Source organism: Pristiophorus japonicus, chromosome 15 (assembly GCF_044704955.1).
Source record: "Pristiophorus japonicus isolate sPriJap1 chromosome 15, sPriJap1.hap1, whole genome shotgun sequence".
Lineage (NCBI taxonomy): Eukaryota > Metazoa > Chordata > Chondrichthyes > Pristiophoridae > Pristiophorus > Pristiophorus japonicus.
This window is the reverse complement of record NC_091991.1, coordinates 79,633,334-79,650,762: the sequence shown is the minus strand read 5'-3', so window position 1 is coordinate 79,650,762 and position 17,429 is coordinate 79,633,334. Positions and strand designations below refer to the sequence as shown.

General features: G+C 47.6%; 1 protein-coding gene across 1 annotated transcript in view; it reads left to right on the top strand.

Annotated features, from left to right (window-relative positions):
• Window positions 1–2,606, top strand: part of pdzrn4 (PDZ domain containing ring finger 4) — a 572,541-nt gene extending 569,935 nt beyond the window's left edge. The window contains 1 exon segment of the mRNA XM_070900642.1: window positions 389–2,606. Within this exon segment, the coding sequence (XP_070756743.1) occupies window positions 389–1,945 (1,557 nt within the window). The 3' untranslated portion in view covers window positions 1,946–2,606.
• The last annotated feature ends 14,823 nt before the right edge of the window (window positions 2,607–17,429 follow it).

Sequence of the window (17,429 nt, the reverse complement as noted above, 5' to 3'; positions counted from 1 at the left end):
CCGTTAAATCGCTCCTTAACCTTCTCTACTCTAAGGAGAATAATCCCATGTCTCTCCATATAACTGAAGTCCCTCATCCCTGGTACCGTTCTAGTAAATATCTGTTACAAGTGGGATGCTAAACCTTAACATGTCTACCAAGAGCTGGTGCTCCTTACAAGCACTTATCCAGTCTTTTCCCTCTTCCTTTAAGAACCTCCATAAAACCCACTTCTTTGGCCAAGCTGTTGGCCACCCCTTCTAGTTTCCCTCTTTAATGCAGTATCCATTTCGCTGTTGTGTGCCTTGGGATGTTTTTCTATGTTAAAGGGGCTATATAAACGCAAGTGGTTGTTCAAAGCAACTGGTACTTTCTGCGCCTGAATGTATTTTTTTTTAATCAACACAGAAAAAGCACGAAGAAGATGGTGGAACAACGGACACTGCAACCACCTCTTCCAATAACCATGAGAAGGACAGTGGGCTGGGCCGCACGGACGAGAGCGTGAGGAATGACGAGAGTTCGGAGCAGGAGATACTGGGAGAGGAGCAGAACAGCACCTCGCTGCAAAACCAGCGGGAACTGGGCTACAGCCAGGACACTTTGGGCAGCAGCGAGCTCCAGTGCAACGAGAGCTTCGTGTCGGGGGAATATAATGACTCGGATTTCGTTGGCACTCAGGACGAAGAGTGTGAGCGGTTCAAGGAGCTTCTGGAGCTGAAGTGCAAGATGAGCAATCGAAGTCAGTTTGACCTTTACTACTCCACAAGCACGATAGAATGCGGCAGGAGGCAGCAAGAGGTCGTGGACCGCGAACTGGAGATCCTCAATGAGGAGCTGAGGAACATTGAGCTGGAGTGCCAGAATATCATGCAGGCGCACCAGCTTCAGAAGGTGAGGGAGGAGTACGGCGACGTGTGGTCAATCCACGACAGTGGGTTCAGGAACTACAACACCAGCGTGGACGCGCAAAGGGGAAAGCTGGCTGACATCATGGAGCACCCCGAGAAATCAGACAAAGACAGCTCCAGCGCCTACAACACGGCTGAGAGTTGCCGCAGCACTCCCTTGACCGTGGACCGGTCGCCGGACAGCTCGCTGCAGCGGATCGTCAGCATCACCAACAAGAAGAACCTGAGGAGCTCGATCGACACTGCTCAGGCTTCGTCCAGGCACAGCAGCCGGGAGGCCAGCCCCGCCCTGAGCAGCTCCTCTGAGACGCCGGAAACGGCCGTGCCCGGCGAGGACACGGAGAATGTGACGGAGGGCAGCAAGTCCGGAGACCAGGAGAAGGGCGGTGGTAACGCCGGCGGTGACAGCGCCCAGCACGTCCCTTACCTGTCGCCCTACCACAGCTCCCCGTACAGGCACGCCAACATCCCTGCTCACGCCAGGCACTACCAGAGCTACATGCAGCTCATCCAGCAGAAGTCGGCGGTGGAGTACGCCAACAGCCAGCTCAGCCTGGTGAGCATGTGCAAGGACTCTCAGAGAGCCGCGGCTGAGTCCAAGATGGAGTGGAAGGTGAAGATCCGCAGCGACGGCACTCGGTACATTACCAAGCGGCCGGTGCGGGACCGCCTGCTCAAGGAGCGGGCCCTGAAGATCAAGGAGGAGCGCTGCGGCCTCACCACCGACGACGACGCCATGAGCGAGATGAAGACCGGCCGCTACTGGAGCAAGGAGGAGCGCAAGCAGCATGTGGTGCGAGCCAAAGAACAGCGGAGGCGCAGGGAATTCATGATGCGAAGCCGGCTCGAGTGCCTCCGGGAAAACCCCCAGAGCGGCGGCGAAGGGAAAAAGGAAGTCAACATAATCGAACTGAGCCACAGAAAAATGATGAGAAAGCGCAACAAGAAAATCTTTGACAACTGGATGACAATCCAAGAACTAATGACACATGGTGCCAAGTCTCCTGACGGCACAAGAATCTACAATTCCTTCCTATCGGTTACTACTGTGTAAAAGGGACTCTTTTTATAGGACGCTACCATTTGAGGTAGAATACAATTGCCTCGTTAAATGTGGCATGTCACTTTTTCTATCTGAGAACTGCTAATCTAATTAATGTTTTTACAAGCAGTTACTGATCACCTTTTACAAAATGTATTACGGTTTGTGGTACCTTTGTCTGTAGGTTGCAACTTCCCGTCATCCATACCATGATCATCAATCCTGTTATTTGTTTAAAAAAAAAAGGAGCCATATTTCATATTATACTATGCCTATTGTAACTTAAGAATCTGACTTTATTATAAGTCCATTACTCATTACACAGGTTTCTTTTGTAATGTATGTTTATGTTATTAAAACTATAATTACGATGCCAAACCCCAGTAGCTTTGCATACTTGCCCACATGCATTGCGGTGCTAGCTTTTACATAACTGTACTTTCTCTGCTGCCAAGTGGAGTATAAACTATTAATATCCGAGCTTTTAACTTTCACATTTGTTCAGCCATGTATTGTACAATTAGACTGTAAATTAAAAGTGTATTGTCCAAGTAAAGTGTGGGTGGATGAGTGACTCGTACTCTAGTGGAATCGATGCTGTAGTCAGGTAAATATGTGGTTATTGTGAAGATGAAAAAATAAATTATTGCTTATATTTGAAGAAATAAAGATTGCAGAGTAAATGTTATTGTAAAATCTTTTCCTGCACTCATTACAAATATCTTCCTGTTGACATTGAACAGATTTAACTGACCTCAGGAGAACTGTTACTTTAAAGACCACAGCCTACAATCAATAGTATTTCTATTAAATTCTTAGCAACTGAATTTTCCAGAGGTGTCATGCTTTTTTGCTCATCTGTGTACTGGATTTTAAATGACCAATCACACCCATGTATACATCTTCTTTGACGTTCAAACAAAACCAGACTGTATAATATTTTAAGCAGGCAAAGATGATGGACTGGCATTCGTATCTCGCATGGAAACGAGCCACCTATTCTGAAGTCAGGTGCTTTGACTGGGCTAGCTCAGATACGGCAAATCCCAATCCAAATAAAATGGTTGCTGGCAGGTGTAGAAGTGTGTTCCTTCAAGTGGAAGTATTTGTGGCACGGAGATTGTGACAATGAACTGCAATCCAAGAAACCTTTGAGCATCTGGTGTGCAATTTGTGCACACTGGCTTGGAGCATGGATCCAAAAAATTGCCTTTAGCATTCTTACAAGCAAGTCTTGAGCAGCTGTCTGGCAACTTGGAACATCCGACAAGGGTAGTTTTTGAGTCTTTATTTGGGTTGCGAGATGCCATGTGGCAAGAGGAAGCCTGCACCATTCATCTGAGCAATTTTAAGGAGCTCTGTTGAAAGAGCTATCCCACTCCCTTATCCTATTCCCATGGCCCTGCAATTTGTTACCTTTTTAAGGACTTATCCAATTCGCTTTTGAAAGTTACTATTGAATCTGTTTTCACCACGTGTTCAGGCAGTGCATTCCAGATCACAACAATTCGTTGCAGGAAAAAAATTGTCATGTCGCCTCTGGTTCTTTTTCCAATTACTTAAAATCAGTGTCCTCTGGTTACCGATCCTTCTGCCACTGGAAACAGTTTTGCCTTATTTACTTTATCAAAACACTTCATGATTTTGAACACCTCTGTTAAATCTCCTCTGTAAGGAATACAACCCCAGCTTCTCTAGTCTCTCTGCATAATTGAAATCCTCAATCCCTGGTACCATTCTAGTAAATCTCTTTTATAAGAACATAAGAAATAGGAGCAAGGCTAGGCCATTTGGCCTCTCGAGCCTGCTCCGCCATTCAATAAGATAATGATTGATCTAACTTAACTGCACTTTCCTGCATTATCCCCATATCCCTTGAATCGCTTAATATCCAAAATCTATCGATTTCTGTCTTGAATATACTCCATAACTGAGCCTCCACAGCTCTCTGCGGTAGAGAATTCCAAAGATGCACCACCCTCTGAGTGAAGAAGTGTCACCTCATCTCAGTCCTAAATGACTGACCCCATTTTCTGAGACTGTGACTCCTGGTTCTAGACTCCTCAGCCAGAGAAAACATCTTCACTGCACCTACCCTGTCAAACCCTGTAAGAATTTTGGACGTTTCAATGAGATCACCTCTCATTCTTCTTAACTCTAGAGAATATAGGCCTAGTCTACTCAATCTCTCCTCAGGAAAATCTTCCCATCCCAGGAATCAGTCTGGTGAACCTTCGTTGCACTCCCTCAATGACAAGTATATCCTTCCTTGGGTAAGGAAACCACAACTGTACGCAATACTCCAGGTGCGGTCTCACCAAGGCCCTATATAGTTGCAGTAAGACATCTTTACTCAAATCCTCTTGTAATAAACATACCATTTGATTTCTCAATTGCTTGCTGTACCTGCATGTTAACTTTGTGATTTGTGTTCAAGGACACCCGGATTCTCTCTGAACACCAACATTTCCCAATCTCTCACCATTTAAAAAAAAATATACTCTTTTTCTATTTTTCCTACCAAAGTGAATAACTTCACATTTCTCCACATTGTATTCATTTGCCATGTTCTTGCCCACTCATTTAGCCTGTCTGTAATCCCCTTGAAGTCTCTGCAACCTCTTCACATTACATTCCCACCTAGCTTTGTATCATCAGCAAACTTGGATATATTACATTTGGTCCCCTCATCCAAATATAGATTATGAATAACTGAGGCCCAAGCACCGATTCTTGCAGAACCCCACTAGTTACAGTCTGCCAACCCAAAAATGACCCGTTTATTCCTACTCTCTGTTTTCTGTCCTTTAACCAATCCTCAATCCATGCTAGTATATTACCCCCAATCCCATGAGCCCTAAGTTTGTTTCATAACCTCTTGTGTGGCACCTTATTGAATGCCTTCTGAAAATCCAAATACACCACATCCACTGGTTCCCCCTTATCTATTCTGCTAGTTACAACCTCAAAAAAACTTTAACCGATTTGCCAAATATGATTTCCCTTTCATAAATCCGTGTGGACTCTACCCAATCCTATTCTTTACTAAGTGCCCTGTTACCATGTCCTTAATAATAGATTCTAGCATTTTCCCTACTCTTGATTTCAGGCTTAACTGGTCTGTAGTTTCCCATTTTCTCTCTTCCCTCCTTTCTTAAATAGCGGGGTTACATTTGCTACCTTCCAATCCGTGGGAACCATTCTAGAATTAATGCATCCACTATCTCTATAGCCACGTCTTTCAAAACCCTAGGATGTAGGCCATCAGGTCCAGGGAATTTATCGGCTTTCAGTCACATTAATTTCTCCAGTACTATTTTTATACTAATTATAATATTTATTTCAGTTCCTCATTCTCGCTGGACCCTTGGTTCTCTACTATTTCCGGGAGGTTTTTTGTGCCGCCTTCCGTGAAGACCGACACACAGTATTTGTTTAGTTGCTCTGCCATTTCCTTATTCCCCATTATAATTTCTCCTGTCTCAGCCTGTAAAGGATCCACATTTACTTTCACTAATCTTTTCCTTTTTACATACCTATAGAAGCTTTTACAGTCTGTTTTTATGACTCTTGCTAGTTTACTCTCATTCTATTTTCCCTTTCATTATCAATTTCTTGGCACACCTTTGCTGAATTCTAAAATCCTCCCAATCTTCAGGCTTACTGCTCTTTTTGGCAACATTATAAGCTTCCTTTGATCTAATATTATCTTTAACTTCTCTTGTTAGCTATGGTTGAACCACTTTTCCTGTCGTGTTTTTGTGCCATAAAGAAATGTATGTTATAAATTATGCATTAATTCTTTAAATGCTAGCCATTGCTTGTCTACCGTCATACCTTTCAATGTAGTTTCCCAATCTACCTTTGCCAACTCGCCCCTCATACCTGCACAGTGTGGAGACCCTGACCTGCGCGAGACCATCAGCGGCAGGTCGGGGTCATAAAAGGAGCGGAGGTGTGGCGGCCCAGGGAGCAACATGGAGGCATGCCGCTACAAGGTACAGCGCAAGCTGGTGCAGGAGGGCAACGGCAGTGAAGAGTGACCTATGTCATCAAGGTCCAGGTCGGTGATTGGAGCGTGGGCAGCTGCAGCAGGAATGGAGAGATTGGGGCGAAGGAGCTGAGAGAGACTGTTGAGGGATGTGATCGGGGCACGGGGGAGGTGTGAGTTCGGGCCAAAGGGCAGCACGGGCCAGCCCACACTTATGATATGTGTGCGCACTAGGTCCGTGCAGCACAGCAGGTCTCCAGTTGTCTCGGGTAATCCTTGCCATTGGACCAAGACCTAGCTCTGTCAAGCCCGTGTGGTGACTGGTGTTCAACGGCCACCACACGTTAAAAAAAATCCACACACCTGCATCTTCCACCCTTGAGGATGTAGTTCGGATTCTTCATTCGAAACACCTGTGAACTCATCCTTTTTTTGGTATGGAAGCAAGTCATCCTCGTTTCGAGGGACTGCCTATGGTGAAGATGATGATGACCTACGTAGTTTGCTTTGTTTAGATTTAAGACCCTAGTTTCGAATTTAACTAAATCACTTTCAAACTTTATTTTATATTATTATGGTCACTCTTCCCTAAAGGTCCCTTTACTACAAGGTTATTAATTAAGCCTTTCTCATTGCACAATACTAAATCTAAAACACCCTGTTCCCTATTGATTCCTTAACATACTGATCTCAAACCATCTTGTCTACGTTCCATGAATTCGTCCATCTCACTTACTCAAAATTTGGTTTGGCCAGTCTGTATGTAGATTAAAGTCGACATGATTACTGTATTACCCTTGTTACATGCACCTCTAATTTCCTGATTTATATTTTGCACCCTCTCTCAGACCTTCACATCCTTCCTAAAGTGTGGCACCCAGAGTTGGACACAATACTCCAGCTGGAGCCTAACCCGTGATTTATAGAGGCTTAGCATAACTTCCTTGCTTCCTGCTCAAATTCAGGGCATTCGAGCAGGTTGTGCACTTCGTTGTAGAATAATGTTAGTTGCGAAGTGTTGGGGAGGTATTGTATTAGTACTGTGGCATCGGATTAAATGTTTCAATATAATTTTGTAGGGTCTACTATATCTTGGGACTGTGCAGATACCAATTTGGCTTAGTTTAATGTCAGCTTTTAAAGATTTTAGTTAGTTTGCTTTTCAGCACGATTGCAGAAGCAGATGATTTTGCCGGGATATAACCATTCAAACTGGTCTACTGACCTTAAATCCAGTATTGATGCACAACAAGCTTGTAAAATATTCTGTCCTGTAGGACATGGTGATCCAATTAGGTGATCTATTTTGTGACTAGGCCACATCATAATGCTTATGCAGTGCAATAGCCATGATGAGAGAAACTTAAAATGGCTAAAATGTAGTGTAAAGGATGCTGCTAACAAAATAAGGACTTGGATTAAAATTAGCTGTACAATTTTGGAAGTTATTGCATATAGTCAACTGGTGCGGGATAGGATATGAGCAGCAGAGTTTTGGATGAGGTGAGGTTTATGGAGGATGGGAGGCCAACAAGGAGTCCATGGGAATTGTTGTGTTTGAAAGTAAAGTAATGGGTGAAGGTTTCAGGGCATCTTGCCTTCAGTTTCTCCACCTGCTGTAGGGTAGTGGGTGTTATATATGTAAACCTGGAAATAACTTGTTTGACCACCAGAAAGCTCATCCCCTGGAGTCCCAAGGGATCCCACAATCCCTTGGGAGCACCTGTTCATAAGGAGGTCTCACAGGCTGGAGAGGCATTCTGGAGACCTGTAATAAAGAACTACGGTCACACATTACTTTGAGCTTATAGTATCTGGTCAGATTCTTTATTCAAGACATCATAACTGGTGACGAGATACAGACGACGAACCGCAACAATGCAGAGAACCGTGGGCATCCTGGAGAAATTTTCTGAGGGAGATGATTGGGAAACCTTCGTGGAGTGACTCGACCAATACTTCGTGGCCAATGAGCTGGAAGGAGTAGCGAACGCTGCCAAGTGAAGGGCGATCCTCCTCACCGTTTGCGGGGCACCAACGTATGGCCTCATGAAAAATCTGCTCGCTCCAGCAAAACCCACAGAGAAGTCGTATGATGATTTGTGCACACTGGTCCGGGAGCATCTAAACCCGAAGGAAAGCGTTCTGATGGCGAGGTACCGGTTCTACACGCACAAGAGGTCTGAAGGCCAGGAAGTGACGAGCTACGTCGCCGAGCTAAGACGCCTTGCAGGACATTGCGAATTTGGAGGACATTTGGAGCACATGCTCAAGGACTTCTTTGTATTTGGCATTGGCCATGAAGTAATACTTCGCAAACTTTTGACTGTAGAGATCCCAATCTTAGTAAAGCCATAGCGATAGCCCAGGCGTTCATTGCCACCAATGACAATACTAAGCAAATCTCTCAGCACACGAGTGCTGCTGCAAGTACCGTGAACAAAATAATGTTGTTTTTGAATCATAACGTACAGGGCAGGACTCACATGCCTACAACTGCACATCTGCAGATGTCTGAGTCCACCATCAAGGGTGGTGAATGCAATGCCATTAACCTTGTTGGCGCTGCGGGGGTGATCATCATTTCCCTTCATGCCGCTTCGAAGGATACGTTTGCAAGGGCTGTGGAACAATGGGACATCTCCAACGTATGTGCAGGCGAGCTGCTAATCCTGCAAACCACCATGTTGCGGAGGAGGACAGATCTACAGTGGATCACGATGAACCAGAGCCTCAGATTGAGGAGGCAGAGGTATACGGGGTGCACACATTTACCACAAAGTGTCCCCCGATAATGCTGAAGGTTGAATTAAATTAAAAGTTCCCGGGGAGAAGAATCGCGGCAGACGGAATCAGGCCCACCGATTCGAACACGGAGCAATCAAGAATGCACCGAGACCACAGAACGTGACCGAGCTGCGGTTGTTTCTAGGACTCCTGAACTACTTTGGTAACTTCTTACCGGGTCTTAGCACACTGTTAGAACCACCACACTCTTTACTGTGTATGGGGTAAAAGCCAAGAAAAAAATTGCTTGTGTTGTATGATCCATGTAAACGTTTGGTACTAGCATGTGATGCATCGTCGTACGGCGTTGGGTGTGTATTGCAACAAGCTAATGATTTTGGGAAATTGCAACCAGTTGCTTATGCATCCAGAAGTCTGTCCAAGGCTGAGAGAGCCTACAGCATGATTGAAAAAGAAGCGTTAGCGTGTGTCTATGGGGTAAAAAATATGCATCAATATCTGTTTGGGCTAAAATTTGAATTGGAAACTGACCTGTTTTCCGAGAGTAAGGGGATAAATACTAATGCATCGGCACTCATCCAGAGATGGGCGCATACAACTGTACCATCCGCCACAGGCCAGGCACAGAAAACTGTGCCGATGCTCTCAGTAGGCTGCCATTGCCCACCACGGGGGTGGAAATAGCACAGCCCACAGATTTAGTCATGGTTATTGAAGCATTTGAGAGTGAGCAATCACCCGTCACAGCCTGACAGATTAGAACCTGGACGAGCCAGGACCCTTTACTGTCCCTAGTTACAAACTGTGTGCTTCACGGGAGCGGGTCCAGTGTCCCAGTGGAAATGCAGGAAGAGATAAAGCCGTACCAGCGGCACAAAGATGAAATGTCTGTACAGGCAGACTGCCATCTGTGGGGCAATCAGGTAATGGTCCCCAAGAAGGGCAAAGACACCTTCATCAATGACCTCCACAGTACCCACCCAGGCATCGTAATGATGAAAGCATTAAACAGATCCCACGTGTGGTGGCCCGGTATCAATGCGAACTTAGAGTCCTGCGTGCACAGATGTCTCACATGCTCGCAGTTAAGCAATGCACCCAGGGAGACGCCACTAAGTTTATGGTCTTTGCCCTCCAAACTGTGGTCTAGGTTCCATGTCGACTATGCAGGCCCGTTCTTGGGTAAAATGTTCCTTGTGGTTGTAGATGTGTACTCCAAATGGATTGAATGTGAGATAATGTTGGCAAGCATGTCTGCTGCTACCACTGAAAGCCTGTGGGCCATGTTTGCCATGCACGGCCTGCCCGATGTCCTTGTGAGTGACAACAGGCCATGTTTTACCAGGGCCGAGTTCAAAGAATTCATGGCCTGTAACGGGATCAAACATGTTACATCTGCCCCATTCAAACCAGCATCGAATCGTCGGGCAGAGAGCAGTGCAAACCATCAAGTAGGGCTTGAAGAGGCTAACGGAAGGCTCAATGCAGACACGCCTATTCCGAGTCCTGCTTAGCTACCGCACGAGACCCCACTCGCTCACTGAGATTCCATCTGCTGAACTGCTCATGAAAAGGGCACTTAAGATAAGGCTCTCGTGAGTTCACCCTGATCTACATGAACAGGAAGAGAGCAGGCGGCTTCAACAAAGTACATATGATAGCGGAAATGTGTTACGTGAGATTGAAATTAATGATCCTGCTTCCTGGCACTGTTGTGGCCAAAGAGAATGGACTCATTCACTGGAAACACTGGGACCAAATCAAACTCAGATTCACGGACTAGCCTGAGCAATCCACTTTGGACCCTACCTTCCTTGACCCCCCCCCCCCCCCCCAACATGCATTCCAGTGGCAACCGACACAGCAGTTGGCCACGAAGCAGAACCCATCACAACACCAGGTAGCCCAGAAAAGGCCCAACAGATGATTCACCAATACCAGCATTTGCACCGATACGATCAACCAGGGCAAGAAGGGCCCCAGATCGACTCACCTTGTGAATAGCTACACTGTTGACTTTTGGGGGGGGGGGGGGAAGAGGAGGGAGTGTTGTTACATATGTAAACTTGTGTATATACCCTGTACAGCCACCTGAAGGCTCATCCCCTGGAGTCCCAAGGGATCCCATAATCCCTTGGGAGCGCAGGTATTTAAGGAGGCTTCAGAGGTTGGAGAGAGACTGTAGAGACCTGTAATAAAAGACTACGGTCACACTTTGAGCACACAGTATCTAGTCAGATTCTTTCTTCATACATAACAGATTGAATGGGAGATAATGTCGGCACGCATATCCGCTGCCACCATTTCCATGCACAGCCTGCCTGATGTCCTTGTGAGTGACAATGGGCTGTGCTTCACCAGTGCCGAGTTCAAAAAGTTCATAACCCACAATGGGATCAAACATGTCACATCTGCCTCGTTTAAACAAGCGTCCAATGGTCAGGCAGAGCGAGCAGTGCAAACAATCAAGCAGGGCTTGAAGAGGGTAACTGAAGACTCACTGCAGACTCGCCTATCCCGAGTCCTGCTTAGTTACCGCACAAGACCCCATTTGCTCACTGGGGTTCAACCCGCTGAACTGCTCATGAAAAGGGCACTTAAGACAAGGCTCTCGTTAGTCCACCCTGATCTACACGAATAGGTAGAGGGCAGGCGGCTTCAACAGAATAAAGATCATGATCGCGCAAATGTGTCACGCGAAATCGAGATTAACGATCCTTTATTTTTATTGAACTATGGACCAGGTCCCAAGTGGCTTACCGGCACTGTCCAGGCCAAAGAGGGGAGTAGGGTGTTTCTGGTCAAACTTTCAAATGGACTCGCCTGTAGAAAACACTTGGACCAAACCAAACTCAGATCCATGGACTATCCAGAACAAGCCACAATAGACTACCTTTTTTGACCCCCCCCCCCCCCCAACACACAAACAAGTGGCAACCGACCCAGCTGTTGACCACGAAGCAGAACCCATAATCTGCGCAGCAGCCCCGCGAGGGCCCAACAAATGACTCACCAAAACCAGCATTTGCACTGAGACAATCAACCAGGGAAAGAAAGGCCCCAGATCAACTCACATTGTAAATAGTTACACTGTTGACTTTGGGGGAGTGGGGGGGTGGTGCAGGGAGTGGTATATATGTGCAGAGAGTGAAATTCACCAGAACCCCCCCTGTGTTTGGGCTCATTCGAAAGGAAATTTAATTTGGGACTATCTACCAAAAAGTTTGGAACTCTAAAGTGCTTATGGAAGAAACTACGAACTTTAATAGAATTATGAACTTTTACAAGACAAATTCAAGCCTGTGGGCGGACCTAGGGAACAAAAGAAGCCCACTTGATTATTGGAACTGTCTGGGTGTCAGGACTGAGTTAACCTGTCTGGAAGAATGAGTATTTGGAAATCTTCCTCCACAACAGGCATTACCATCACAGTATCACCCAGAGATAGCTACCCATCAACATGGGTCTGGACAAATCATTTTAAGCATATACCTCACAGAGGCCCAATCCAGCCTGTATGCAAAAGACTAAGCGCAAAAGGACATTGCAATTACCAAACTAATATTTCCATCAGGAAACAGTTTTTCGAACATCAACCCACCCAAGACATATCAACTTTAACGAGCCTGACAAAATATTACAAAGAAGAACCAAGCCCGCCAAAATTATACAAAGGATTGTGAACAGATTGGGCGGCAAGATTAGAACACTGAAATCGTATAACTGGCCACTGTTTTCAACAGAGGTTAGAGAGAGAGAGAGAAGAGAGAAGAGAGAGAGAGACGAGAAGACGAAGAGAGAGTGTGGGGGAGAGAGGTGGTCACTACTACCTCATCAAGACAAAGAGAGAAACCAACGTGACAGTTGTAAAACTAACTTCTCCAGCCTCGAAGTCTTGAGAAGTCCTGAAGGAAGGAAGAACATCACCATCTACCATTAACTATCAAAAGGATTGGTAAGCATAAGTCCCTACCCTGGAGTCTAACCTAGCTAGAATTAGGTATTGGGAGGTGGGAGGTATAATTTTACTGCAACCCCCTTTTGAATGTGTAGTGTATGATACTTTATTAGAGTAATTATAAGTTTGACCTTATACCTTTCCTTGTAATGTCCTTTATTAGAGTGATTGTAAGTTTGGCTGTCTATTTTCTTACTAGAGTAATAAGCCTGTATTACCCTGACTAATAAAACCAAAGTTCTTTGCATCAAACCAGCGTTCTTTGCATCAAATCATGTTGGCTGCGAGTCTTGGCTTGCAGAGACCCTTTACCCTTAGATCCATTTGAGAGAGGAACAGGGTCCAGTGAGCAATGCGGGCACTGCTCACTGTCCCATCCTTGATTCTCCCGTCCAGGAGCATTTGGGTGGGCATATGGTTGGTAAGGAGTGTGATAGGGGACCCCCCCCCGTGAAGATCAGTGATCTTTTTACAGGCCAGTGAGTGGCTAGGAGGTGCCGCTCACAGTTGGAGTATCCCTTCTCCATGTCCGTGAGTATCCTGGAGGAGTAGACCACTGGTCTCAGCCGGCCGTGCCGCTCTTGGAGCAGTACTGCGCTCAGGCTGTCCCCACTGGCTGCTACCTCCAGGAAAAACTCTTTACCCACATCTATGGCCCCTAGAGCTTGCACAGTCTGCAGGTCTTTGAGTTGGATAAATGCTGCCTCGCAACCTTCGTCCCATTCCCATTCCAATCCCTTGTGTAGGAGTCGAAGCAGAGGGGCTGCTGTGGCTGCATAATCCTCAATGAAATCTCTGCAGTACCCGGTTAGCCCTAGAAAAGATCTTACTCCTGTTACTGTGTTGGGGGCGGGTAACTTCTGCACTGCTTCCCTTCTAGCTTTGTCTATGGCTCTTTCCCCAGCGCGCACAGCCAGTCCCAGGAATTTTACTTCCTTCAGGCCGATCTGTGCCTTCTTGGGTTTATTTTAAATCCCTCTTCTTTCAGCAGCTCAGCCAGCAGTGGGCCATGCTCCTCCTCCTCATCGGTGAACAAGAGCAGGTCGTCCACATACTGTACTAATCGCTGGGGTCTGCTGAAACTCTTTAAACAGTTGGCCATACACTGATGGAAAATACTGGGGCTGTTGTGGAAGCCCTGAGGGAGACAGTTCCAAGTGTATTGCTGTCCTTTAAAGGTAAAAGCAAACTTGCACTGATCTTCCCTTCTTAAAGGTATGGACCAGAACCCGTTGGAAATATCCAGCACCGTGAAGGTGGTCGCGGAGGCTGGGATACTTCCAATGAGGTCGGCGACAGCAGCAACAGTGGGTGCACAGGCGGGGATGTTACGGTTGAGTACTCGATAGTCCACTGTGGCTCTCCAGGAGTTGTCCGGTTTCTTAACTGGCCACAATGGAGAGTTCACATGGGTAGCTATTGGTCTCAATACCCCCTGTTTAACCAGCGAACCCAAGGCTGTTTCCATGTCTGCCTCCGCCTCCCTGGGGAAGTTGTACTGTTTCTGTGGTCGGGTCATGGGGTCCCCATCTATACTAACCTCGACCCGTTTATTCTCCCACAGTCGTGTTTGTGAGTGGCAAAAGCTGCAAGGTTTTTCCTCACATACGCTTGGTATTCTATCGGGGTGTTACTGACCAGTGATTCAAGGTCGTAACCCTCCTTTGGTTTCATGGTGCATACCGTCCCTTTTCCCTGTTTTCCCGGGATAACCATCACCTCATGGTCCTGTCCCGTACAGACTGACCCCCAAAGACAGTGGTTTCTTAAATCCACTAGGCCCGTGGATCCCGTGGCCTAGGATGAAGTCAGCCCCCAGGATCCCTCTCCCTTCCTGCTCCCACTGCATCAGGACACAAGTTCACTTAGTGTGGAGTGTACCTAAATGAATGGAGAGCGGAACGGAGAATGAGCCAGTCTGTTCAGTGCCTGTGAAACCCACCAAGCTGTAGGGGATCCCGTTAGACAGAGGTGAGGCGGCAGGGTTAGCTGCATAGACAAGGGTGCTTGAGGCACCAGTGTCCAGCAGGTAAGTCCCTTTCACTTTTTCCACTTCCATCTGTACGGTCGGTCTCCCCCACGCATCATACTCAAGGGCACACAGGTGGACAGGCTGCGCCTGTCCTAGTCACGGTTTTGGTTGGGAGGGGGCAGATGGGATCTCGGTACCGGTGGTGGTGGCTACCTTTCCAGGGCCATCTAACATGGCTCGGAGCGCAGTTAAAAAGGTTTCAAATGAGTGGGGAGGGACTGGCTTATCTGTCTCGGTCTTTTGGGCAGGGTAGGAGAATTCTTTCCTGCGCTATTCTTCCAAGGATTTTTACAATCCTTTCTCCAGTGCCCACTCTTTCTGCACCCAAAGCAGTTACGTTTTGTATCGGAGGAGTTGCCCCACTAGTGGCGCCATTCCCTCTTGTCTTGGTTAGGTCGGATTTCGTGAACCCTTCTGTCCCTCTGCCGTTTCTGTAAGCTAGGGTCGGTTGCCTAAGCACTCCCTGTTCTGTGGCTTGGGGATCTCTTGGGTCGAACCAGGCCTCAGCCTTAGTTCTTATTCTGGGTAAACTGTTAGCTACTAGGCTTCAGAGTCAGTGTGCTGATTCGTCCGGGTTTAAGTGATCTCTGTCTATGTCCCCACTACAGGCGCTTTTGTACACTGGCCACAGTCGGTCTGCGAAAGCCTGTGGGGTTTCTCCTATGAGCTGCACTGCTTTCTCTACTATAGAGAAGAGACTCCAGTCATTGCAGCCCATAGCTTCTAAAATGTCTTTCTGGATGGCAGCAAGTGTTTTCTGTTCTCTTTTGCTGTCAGTAGAGAGGCACTGGTACAGTTTGCTGTCTAGAGACAGGAGAAGCATCTTTGCCATTTCTGCATCATTGCACCCATTAATATCCCCTGCCTGTTCCACTTCCACAAAGTGATCCGAGGGGTCTCCCTTTGGAGTTAGCTTTCCCAGGTGGCTTATCATTAGCCCTAAGCTGGTGGGGAGTGTGGGGGACCACAAACTGACTTTTCATGGGTCCTGAACTCCATTAAGGGTGGGCAGGCCAAACTTCTGTTGCCGGACCGGGCACACTGGCCCTGGTTCTGGCTCTCCCTGTTCTGGCTCGCCTCCCTCTCTTCCCTGCGGCCAAGCCGAGCTGAAACTTGGTGGTGGTGGTTCACCAGTGTTCCGTAGAAGGGGTATAGGAAATTAACATAAGCTTTCGGGCTGGGTTACACCCCACAGATCAAGAGATCTATGTGGATGGTTCAAGCACAGTATCTGCGGGTGAACAACTCACAGGCTGCGGAGTTTATGACCCAGAGGCAGGCATTGCCCTGGCGATTAAAGTCCTAGGTACTATGAGCGCCCAGCACATTGAACTGTCTGCGGTGGTGTATGTAATCACACACCCCGAAGAATTCCCTACCCCATACACGATTTGCTCGGACAGTATGTTCACATGCAATTCATGTACAGAATACCTGGCTATTTGGTCCCACTGCGGATACACATCTGCAGACGGGAGACCCCTGGCAATTAAGCCCCTACTGGAAAAGGTCATGAAAGCCGTAGGGGAGGAAGGGAATATCTATATACATAAGGCGAAGTCACATTCCACCACAGAACCCTGTAGTGAGGGAAACCAGCAGGCTGACATGTTAGCCAAGCAGGTGCCCGCACGTGCAAGCTCTTGGATCCGTACAACTCAGGACTCATAGCAGCAGTCAGGGGCAGGATAGGGACGGCAGGGAAGGCAGGGATAGCTTTGCCCCCCGGACCTAAAAATGGTCCAGACCCAAGACCCAGTCCTCAAAACTGCCCTGAACACGCTAGCAAAGGGGAAAAGATAGACGGCCCATACGGCACTACAGCAATTGCCATTAAAGAAGGCATGCTGTTCAGGGGGGAGCAATGGGTAGTACCGCAACAACACCGGAGAGAATTCCTCCAGCTGGCCTACGAGGGTCCAGGAGCAGGACCTGAGACCACTTTTCAACGAGTGGAACAGGCAGGGTGGTGGCCGGGACTCAAGAAAGATGTCCGCGAGTTCTGTGCTAGCTGTCTGGTGTGCGCGGCAACAACCCCGACCCCCCAGAAAAGAAAGGTGTCTATAGGACATATCACAAGGGTAGAGGGGCCCTGTCAGTCGATCCAGGCCCATTACATCGGGCCCCTACCCACTGCCCAGGGAGGCTACAAGTACTGCCTAGTATTGGTGAATGTATTCACCAAATGGGTGGAACCCTTCCGATGCCGAACAGCCACTGCCCTGGGAACATCTAGGATCCTGGTCAGAGAAGTGTTCTCCCAATGGGGACTACCACAATACGTGGAGTCCGACCAAGGGAGTCACTTCACCGGGCAGGTGATGCAGGAGACCCTTAAGGTACTCGACATCAGAAGAAAATGGCATGTCGCCCACAACCCGCAGTCATCCGGGCCTGTGGAGCGTTTAAACTGCACTATCAAAGAAAGGCTGCGCAAAGAGACAGGGGACTCACCCAAGGGGTGGGTAGAGGTCCTACCACTAGTCCTCATGGGGATCCGGGCCAGCCAGTCAAAGAGCACGGGGTACTCCCCATACGAGCTCATGACCGGCAGAGGCATGCGAAACCCACCCATGTGTTAGCCCCGGTACTCACGGAAGGTCAGCTTAGGGAAGCGAACCGGGACAGCTTTGTCAGGAATCTGTTTGAACACCTTAAACAGATTCACTGGCAGGCTGCTAACAACATGGGAAAACAGCATCGGAGCAAGCGACTGCTGCTAGAACCCTGCAAACACCACGAGTGGGAGATAGGGGACCAGGTTATG